Source organism: Mustela putorius, unplaced genomic scaffold, assembly GCF_011764305.1.
Source record: "Mustela putorius furo isolate JIRA1106 unplaced genomic scaffold, ASM1176430v1.1 tig00003869_pilon_pilon_pilon, whole genome shotgun sequence".
NCBI classification, from domain to species: Eukaryota; Metazoa; Chordata; class Mammalia; order Carnivora; family Mustelidae; genus Mustela; species Mustela putorius.
The window spans coordinates 18,842,831-18,852,479 of NW_025422021.1; the positions used below are offsets into that span (position 1 = coordinate 18,842,831).

At 36.3% G+C, this 9,649-nt stretch overlaps 1 protein-coding gene across 2 annotated transcripts; it reads left to right on the top strand.

Moving 5' to 3' along the window:
- The first annotated feature begins 16 nt into the window (after window positions 1-16).
- On the top strand, window positions 17-9,649 carry GCG (glucagon). 2 transcript variants are annotated; one of them, XM_004743954.3, is made up of 6 exons: window positions 17-132; window positions 3,339-3,439; window positions 5,018-5,179; window positions 6,873-7,010; window positions 8,358-8,501; window positions 9,176-9,649. In XM_004743954.3, exons 2-6 carry the CDS (start codon window positions 3,348-3,350, stop codon window positions 9,180-9,182), a joined length of 543 nt encoding a protein of 180 aa, XP_004744011.1. In that variant the 5' UTR covers window positions 17-132; window positions 3,339-3,347; the 3' UTR covers window positions 9,183-9,649. The 2 variants fall into 2 exon arrangements, with proteins under 2 accessions (XP_004744011.1, XP_004744012.1); XM_004743955.3 differs by lacking the exon at window positions 9,176-9,649 and having other exon boundaries at window positions 8,358-8,505.

A 9,649-nucleotide genomic window follows, 5' to 3' on the forward strand; every position in this document is an offset into this window, starting at 1 on the left:
AGTCTGAACAACGCTGAGAGTATATAAACCCAGTGGGCTCGGCTGCACAAGTACAGGGCTCAGGACAAAGCACATCCAGAGGTCCGAAAAGGGGGCTTGGTCTCTCTCCACCTGCTCTGTTCCAGTCAGAAGGTAAGATGACCAGTGAGGGACCGCAAGACTGTAAATCCTGCTTGGGGTGCTGATAGGTATTTTTAAGGAGGCAAAGTATTATGAATGAAGTCCTGTTTTTTCATCTTAAGCCTTATTGCTATTAGTTCACGGGGCAGAATGGAGATGAAAAAGTGACATAAAATGCATTTACATATATTTAATTCAACCTAGTGAAGCTGAACAGTGAATGGGATAACAATTCCATGCAAAGATATAAAATAGAAAGAAAGATAAAGATTTCAAATCAATGTCCTTGTTATAAGATTTAACTGTTATGAGAACTGCATTTTTAAATAAGTGGTAACATTTTGAAAAATAAATATTTTCCTTGAGTTTGATAAATGTGTATACTACTTTGAACAGAAGGCGCCTTTTAAATTCAGCAGAAATGTGTCCATTAGAGAAGCTATAACAGCAATTGCTCCTTACCAATGAAAACTTATGGTTTTCTAAAAGAGCAGAATCAACATCATCTTTCAAATATTCAAATTTCTGATAAGTCTATCAAAAAAAAAAATCGAGTCCATGAAATCAGCTCGTTGTAAATGAGACAGAGCATATCTGGTGCAAAGACAAATATAGTCAATTATTGGGAAGGCTTTGGATGGAACTGAGTAAAACCACTGATTAATAATTCCTTACTATGTATTAAAAACCAATAATAATAAATAATATATCTAAAATGTCCACATTCTGAAATGAAATTTTAGTAAATCTCTTTAGGAAAAAAAAAACAAAACAGATGTTCTAAAGTACCTATTCAGGTTCTTAAGGATGAAGAACAATTTTACAAAGATCCTCAATGGAGAAAATGACGAAATGGTATGTTTTTGAAATGAACCAACCAGATCAAAAAGTACCTATTTGGCCTCCAATACCAATGTATTTGGGGATATAACATAATGTCACCTTGTCAAGGTCTAAGGTTTATCTTCCTAAAAGACTTCCTACACAAAGAAAATGCTATTGTTATGGTATTTTCCTCTACATTTGATTGGAAATGTGTGGGTCTTAAAAAACTGCAGATTCTCTCTTTAGGCTACTGGAAGGGGGGTGATTAAAATTCTTCTTTTATTGAGTAGGAGCTTGACCTAAAATAACATAAATACTAGCTTTCTCAGTAGTGGCAGTCAAACAATCTTATTCTTAAAATTTTCACAATTCCGCAGGCTTCCACTAAATGAAAAGAAATGATATTTTTAAAAAGCAGTTTCTTTTTCAGTGGAACTCATTTTATTGTCTGTAGAGGACTTCAGATATTCACTTCTGTACTGTTGCTTCTCTTTAGGTCAGTTCCCACCGTGGCAGAATCCCACCTGTTCTAAATCTGCTTCCATAGAACATATTAGAAAATATTGTCCAATCTTTTGCAACTTTGTGTAGAAGGAATTATTTAGGACTAAACTGACTTCTTTTTTTTCCAAGATTGTATTCATTTATTTGACAGAGAGAGATCACAAGTAGGCAGAGAGGCAGGCAAAGAGGGGGAAGCAGTCTCCCTGCTGAGCAGAAAGCCCTATGCAAGGCTCAATCCCAGGACCCTGGGATCATGACCTGAGCTGAAGGCAGAGGCTTAACCCACTGAGCCACCCAGGTTCCCCCTAAACTGACTTTTTAACAGTAAGGTAACCCTAAAAAGAAATGCTTGCTTTAATTTTTTAAAAATTCCCCAAAGCCTGAACTTACAATTGAGAATTTTAACCAGAAGACACAACCTGCATATGTGATAAAGTTTCCGAAGTTTGCCAACGAGGTAAACTGAAGTGGAGCAAAATGCAAAATTAGTAACTTAATACTGATGAATATGTAATTCTTATTTTGTTGCTTTGTCTAACTGATCACTTAATCCACAAAGACAATACTTCAAAGAAAGAAAAAAAATAGCATTGCAGGTACTGCGGTCTCCATGTTTTAGCACCAAAGATAGTAAATATGGCAAGAATGTTCAAGAAAAGATTGATAGTTTAAAATGATAATATTTGTAAAATCTTTCTTTCAGACCAAATGCCATGTGCTAAAAATACTCATTCAAATTATTTATGGATAAGTATAATCAAACTTGGATTGAAATCCCCACTTCTCAAGGTAGACACGGTCTGTCTCAAAAGTAACAGAGAGAACTCCAAGACAAACATCAGACTCAAAGTTTTCATGCAGTTAAATAGAGGAGCTTGCCCTGTGGGGACACACGACTGCCCCGCATTCATGTTGATTCCCGCCCATCCACACTGCCTCATCATGTCCTTGGCATCCAGTGGCTTCACAGGGCATCTGCTTGAGCGATGAAGACAAGCAAACAGGTGTATCGTACAACCAGGCCTAGGGTGTCAGTAGCAGTGAATGACACGTCCTGGACTAAGGCCAATTATAAAACAACCTGGGGACTTCCAAGGCTTCAGAAGCAAGCATTAATTTTCTTTATGACAGTGATCTCTTAGTTTCTTGGTTGTGATTGTTCAAGTTGCCAGAAGCATTAGTTCTTGTTGCAAATTGCTTGTCTTTAAAATGATTTTTCCCTTTAATTTAGAACAGGTCAAAGCACCCTAAAATACCTCAAATCTGTTGGCCGCTTTATAATTACAAAGTCTAGACCAAGTTACACTATTTAAAATATAAATGAATAATACATCTGAACCGACAGCTGGTATGCCAAGTTGTAGCCTGAGGCTGCTTTAAGATGGTTGAAATGCAGTATAATGTAAATGCTTGGAAGTGGAGGACTATTAATTGAAAGCCAGACTGATAGTGAAGGGGGTGGCATTATGGATAAGGTGCCATTCAGGCTAACCATATGTAGCATATCATCTACAGTAGATATTTTAAATGTTTATCATGGACATTTTTAATTTCAAGTCTGGAAATGAGCCTTCTAATCATTAACACAAGTGTCCTACACTAATGAAAAAGCTTAGTTGGTGGTACACATCTTTTTTTTTTTTTTTAATTGGGTGGAACATATCTTTTGTATCCTTTTTGTCACCAAACAAAATCTGGGGGGAAATAGAATCTACTATTTGAAATTAAGCTGGGAACCTGGTCAGAGTAAAATTGGTGACTAGCTTATTCTTTTTAGTTGTAATATTTACTTAGTCAAAATCGAATTAATTTAATCTGATGGGTTCAAATACGGTTTGTGGTCTCCCCCCTGTCCCCCAGTCCAAGCCTCTGACTCTATGTTCCCACAGGCAGCAAAAATGAAAAGCATTTACTTTGTGGCTGGATTGTTTGTAATGCTGGTACAAGGCAGCTGGCAACTTTCCCTTCAAGACACAGAGGAGAAATCCAGGTATTAAATCCTTAGATTTGAACTAACGTAACATTATGGTTAGAATAGAGCTCATAAAAGCTATGATTAGTGAATAGGTCTGAGTAAAATACTCTGTACGTTTTCCAAATGTTCAAAGTATCATTGTGATAAAGGCTTTTCTGCAGAATAGATCAGAGTGTGTGCTATCTCACAACCAAAGGGGTGGTCAATGTTAAAAATCTGTTACACAGGAAATTATAGCTCTTTGACATCTTCAGCTGATCCTATCTATCTGTTCATTACACACTGTAGAGTAGATTATTTTAATTATTTCTACCAACTTTGTGTCTTTTACTCTTTTTAAAAAATAATGGTTGGTTGCTAATTGTGAAAGTAGCATGTGTTCGTGATGGAAAATTTTTAAAAACATGAAAAATTTTTTCAAGTACTCAAACTTCACTATTCAGAGAAAACTACTCAGAATTCTAAAATTTGGTGTATTACTTTCCTGTATTTTATGTGCACTATACAGTGCACATAAATATTATGCACTATACATAAATATATCCCAGGTACTATGCTTTTTTTCTATTTTTTCTTTTTCATTACATTGCCAATTTTTTCTTATGTCATTAAAAATATCTATTAAATGTATGACCCTTTAATGACTGCATACTATTTCATCTCATAAATGTGTAATATTTATCTAGTTATTCTTCCTTTATTGAACACTTAAGAATTCTTCAAATTTTCCCACAAAGAATGCTGCAAATAACATTTTCCCCTACATTTCTTACTATTTTCTGAGGATAGATTTCTAGTTGTAGAATTACTATGTCAAAGGGTTTGAATGAGTCTAAATTTTTTATATTATCTTGCCAACTTGCTTTCCAGAAAAGTCACACACATACACACTCCCATCAGCAGGATAGAAATACTTCTTTCACACTATCCTCCACAGTATTTAATCTTTACTAATTTGACAGGTAGAGATAATATCTCATTTCTATTTCTGAGTATTAATCACATTGAGTATTTCCCCAAATTTACCATGCCAACCAACTGTTGATTACTGGCATGCATATTACCCACCATACAGTTTCAAATGACCAAGTGAACTTTCTTGTCTTTTTTTTTTTTTTTTGAGTGTTTGTCTTTCTTCCACCATTAGCTACCATATAACCAAGTCACTGAGCTACTTGTTTATATTAATATATCCAAAAACACAATTAGGGACATAAATCTGCTGCTGTCCAACAAATGAGGTGTAATTTTTTACTCTTTTAAAATACTGAAGCCACTGAACTCTTTTTCATTTTTAGTGTAAACATGAGTAGATGCATTAAGTGGAAAAGAAAAGATTTCTTTAATCCCATTTCAGAAAAGAGAAGCCAGTTGAAAAATCTACTACTAGAATTCAGAATCAGAGTATATTCAATTCCAATAAAAGTGTGGAATTCCCATGGCAAGCTAAAGGTGTCTTTGAACTACCCACTGAAATTCTCAAGACACCTGCCTTCCAGCTTCATATAGTACAGTATTTTGTAAAGAAGATGCTGTTCAAGGGATTCTACTCTTAAGAAGACATTTATTTGCACCAATTACTGTTCTTCACAGATCATTCCCAGCTCCTCAGACAGACCTGCTCAGTGATCCAGATCAGATGAGTGAAGACAAGCGCCATTCCCAGGGCACATTCACCAGTGACTACAGCAAGTATCTGGACTCCAGGCGTGCCCAGGATTTTGTGCAGTGGTTGATGAGCACCAAGAGAAACAAGTAAGGATCTGAACGTGGTCCAAAAGTTGCACACAAATGTATTATATAAATATGTCTAAAATTTCTCCCGACTTCTTCTACTTCTTCTTCTTTTTCTTCTTCTTCTTCTTTTTTTATCATGCTCATCAAAACATGCCCATAAACTCTTCCAATTTTGATGATTTTCAAGGTTGGTTATGCTATCCTTTGTATTATTCCTCTGAATGTCCTCCCCACCCTACCCCTCCAATTCTCTTACCTACCCTCCAATGGGACATAGATTTTAAATGATATTCCCAACTGTGTCTTGACCCATTTCCCTTTAAAATCGGAAGTTGACTTTGTGGACCTGCAAGGTTAGGATTCTAATTTCTGACCAAAGGATAGAGCAAATTCAACAATCCCTTGTAGGGTTCAAACTCATGACTGTGATCATATTAAAAGTATCCTCTAGCCAAGTTATCATGGTAAGGAATGGAAACAGATGCAGTCTTTTTCTTATAGAATACAATCCAAGATACACATTTAAAATTACAGCCTAGCTGCACAGCATAAAGAGAGAAGAAGGCAAATAAGAACACAAGCCTATCGTAAGGCATACATTTTAATGTTGGATTTTCTTTGACAGTGTTGGGTTTTTTGCTACATCTAGGCTACTGGAGGAAATCATCCGCAAGGGTTTCACAGAGATGGTGGAATTTCACAATTTCTTTGGAGGGTGGCCAACAAGGGGAAGGGAGTTATGCATACAAAGTAGCTGAAGGAATCTAAAAATCAGGAAAAGGGCATAGATTTGTCTGCATAGAATAGAGAAGGGAGAGAGGAAGTGAGAGCAAGAGAGTGAACAGAGCCAGCAGGAGAAAAAGGAGTGGCAGAGTGGTTGACCTAAAGGTCTTAAAGAGGAATTGCAGCTGCAAGGAAGATGGCGGTCACGGCCAGAGCAGACACTGGGAGAAGTCTCTGCCAAGGACTACAGATGAGGCCATTGGTAAAATGTGGGAAATCACAAATTTGAGAAAATGAAATCAAGTGTCCTCACTTCTAGGAAGGGAATGCCACAACGGGGTAAACCAACAGAAAACAATTTTTTTGTCAGGCGATTTCTGTTGTGTGTTTAAGATCAACCTTCTTAAGAACCTAGGGGAAACTGAGGGCAGCTTGTCCCCTTTTACACAAAGGGCTCTGTACACCCTTGGAGGATAAAATGGAGTCCTCTTCTTAGCTTTCCTCATGGCTGGCCCATCACACATTCCCTTTAATCTATTATCATGTGGTCATTTTGATGATATTTTGAGATAATCCTTTGCTTTCCTTTGCACCATCTCATTAACTCTGACCCCTTATGGACTAATAACAAACAGCTGCCTTGCTTGCAAGTAGCACAGCACAGTGAAGAGCCCAACATATATTGAGACTGAAGTAAACACAGCTTAATGATCAATGGCACAGACAAACAGGGGAGGTGAAAACGGGTGTGCTGGGTAGAGTGGAGGGGCTTTAGCCCGCCTTTGTTGTTACTAGCCCTCTCCCATCAACCTTGGATCCAGATAATTAATGTAGCTTCAGAATGATCCCCTGGCCACCCTCATCTCCCAGATCTTCCTCAGCCCCTTCCTTCTACATAGGATCCTGAACCCAATGCTGCACTGCTTAAAGGTGAGAACCATATTGCTAAAGAGACAGATCTTCAACTTAACTTTCACATTTCTTTCAGGAATAACATTGCCAAACGTCATGATGAATTTGAGAGACATGCTGAAGGGACCTTTACCAGTGATGTAAGTTCTTATTTGGAAGGCCAAGCTGCCAAGGAATTCATTGCTTGGCTGGTGAAAGGCCGGGGAAGGCGAGAGTAAGTCTGTACATTCTTATTTAACATTTTTTTTTTTTTTGCATGATGCTGAAAACTTAAACTACACTTATCTATATATGGATCTGGATTACAGAAGCAATTAGTATAGTCTCACAAAGTGAGGAGATAACTTGAATTGGTGGGAGATAGTCTACAAAAGTCTATTCTGTTTTATTTTTTATAGCAATTGTTAATAATATTTATAATTAATAATCACCCTCTAGTATAGATGAGTTATAATGAGGGTGTTCATTGGTCCACCCAGGACACTCTTGATAACAAAAAGAATGTTTTTGGTAACTGTACCAGGACAATAAGCTTAAACTTGAACTGTCTCGGGAAAACCAGAGATAAGGAAAAAGAAGACATAGTGCTGAAACCTGAAAGTCTGACTGTAAATATTTACAGGTGGGATCCCATATACGTGTGTGTCAGGATTCAGGTAAAAACATGATGAATATGAAAAGGAACAAAACTTAAGACATGTAATGAAACACCACTCAACGTACAGATAGGTGGAAACACCCATAGATTTAACGATATGCCCATTTTTTAATAGGGCTGTCATATAGACAACCACTAAATTGTCAAAGTTGAAAATGAAGCTAAAGCCTTTTGGGACTTTCTTGGAACTTACCACAACCAAACAGATTCCTGAACCATCTCATTTTCTCCTGATCATTTTGATTGACATTTGAAATATGAGAGGCAGCAAATTCATGTTCAACTCTTTTTTTTTTTTTTTTAAGTGAGATTTAAAACAAGCTCACTGAGACTTAAAGAGATCGTAGACAAAAGGAAACTAGTGTTGTCGCTGACTTTTAAAACATGAATGATCAAACTGATAAAACTCATGGTAAATAGTCACTTACAATTGAGGGTTTTTTTATAGTGTTTTAAAGTAATGCCAAAAATTCTGCTTTACTAAACCATTCAAAAAGAAAACGTTGCATAGACTAAGTTTTAATCCCTTCGTACTGCACTTTGCAAGGCTGTTCAAAATAATCACTAGTTTTAGGAGACAGAACATGTTTTTCTGAGTTACAGACAAATTAAGTCTCAGTAATAACATCTGTGCTGCCAGTACACTAAAATCTTCAAAGTAGCCTGGAATATTGAAAAGGGCAAGAAGTTACACAGGTTTGGTTTCCCACCCCAGCCCTACCCTTTCCTACCTAAATCATTCCCTTTCCCACATGCAGGTTTCTGTGAGGCTTTTTCCTAATAGGCCCCTGGAAATAGAAACTGTTTCCCTGGGATCCTCACTCGAGTTACCAAGGACAGGCAATCCGTAAGGAGTTACTTAAAACATTTAACTAAGTCCTCCTTTGACCCTTTTTTTCTCAGTTTCCCAGAAGAAGTCGCCATTGTTGAAGAATTACGCCGCAGACATGCCGACGGCTCGTTCTCTGATGAGATGAACACGGTTCTTGATGATCTTGCCACCCGGGACTTTATAAACTGGCTGCTTCAGACCAAAATCACTGAGAGGTAACTGTATTTTAGCTGATTCTGAAAACAACCAGAATTTCCATAAATATTATCATACAGGCTACAGGTTGTTCTCTGTATCAGGGAGAGGGTCTTTATTTTGTCTCTTGGTATAAAATCAAAATTAGGAATCATTAAAGAAAATATTATTATACTCATTTTTGACCATTACAGTCTTCTCCATTCACCCACCTATTCCAAAAACATTTCCTGAGTTCCAACAAGGGACAAGCCATTAGGAACACAGATATGAATAAAACACGAATGTGTTTAGTCATTCACATATTAATGTTACATTAAAAATCACTATCTATATAGACACTTTAGCACTAAGTAAAAAACCAGTACACACAGTATTAGATACTGAATATAGTAAACATTGTTGTAAAAATCTGAACACCAAAACTTAACCACTTATCTTGATAGGTTATGATTGTTTTTTGTAATTATTCATAAACTTTATATTTCTTGATAGGAGAATTTTAGGATAAGTCATCTCTGAATGCAAATGTTTGAAGAGTTCAAAAGACTAAGGGCTTTGTAAGATGAAAAGTTTGACGAACAAGTTTTATCAAAGCAAATCACTGAACTACTTCTTGGATAAATTAATTTTATCATCTCGGTATTAGAGCTGTGCTAAATCACTGCCATTTTTTTTTTTTTTTGATTCCTAGGAAGTAAGTACAATACTCTTCAAGATCATCACCAGCCAGCCACGTGGGATATTTGAAATTTCAAGTTCTGTAAATTTAAGATGTGTATTCTGAAACCATAATGCTTTGCATGCCAATAAATAAATTTTCTTTTAATGTTGTATAGCTAAAGATTGTACATGGAATAACCATTGTCAAAATATTGCTAAAATACCAACTTTAAAATATGAAAATGCAGAAATCTCTCATTTTCTTATTTTGGATGAAGTTTCCTAACCTGCTTACATTAGCAATGAAATTATTTTTCTGTGGTATAATTTGTACATATAAATTATTTTAATCATAATATATCTGCATTTTAATGGTAGGATAAGGGAAGACTAGTAGTCACAGTGGTAAAACTGGGAAGAGACATTCCTCTTGAAATATTTGTCTTAAAAGTGCTCTGCCTTCACTATATCAAAGGTAGATAAATAAAATGTTCAAGCTTCTTCA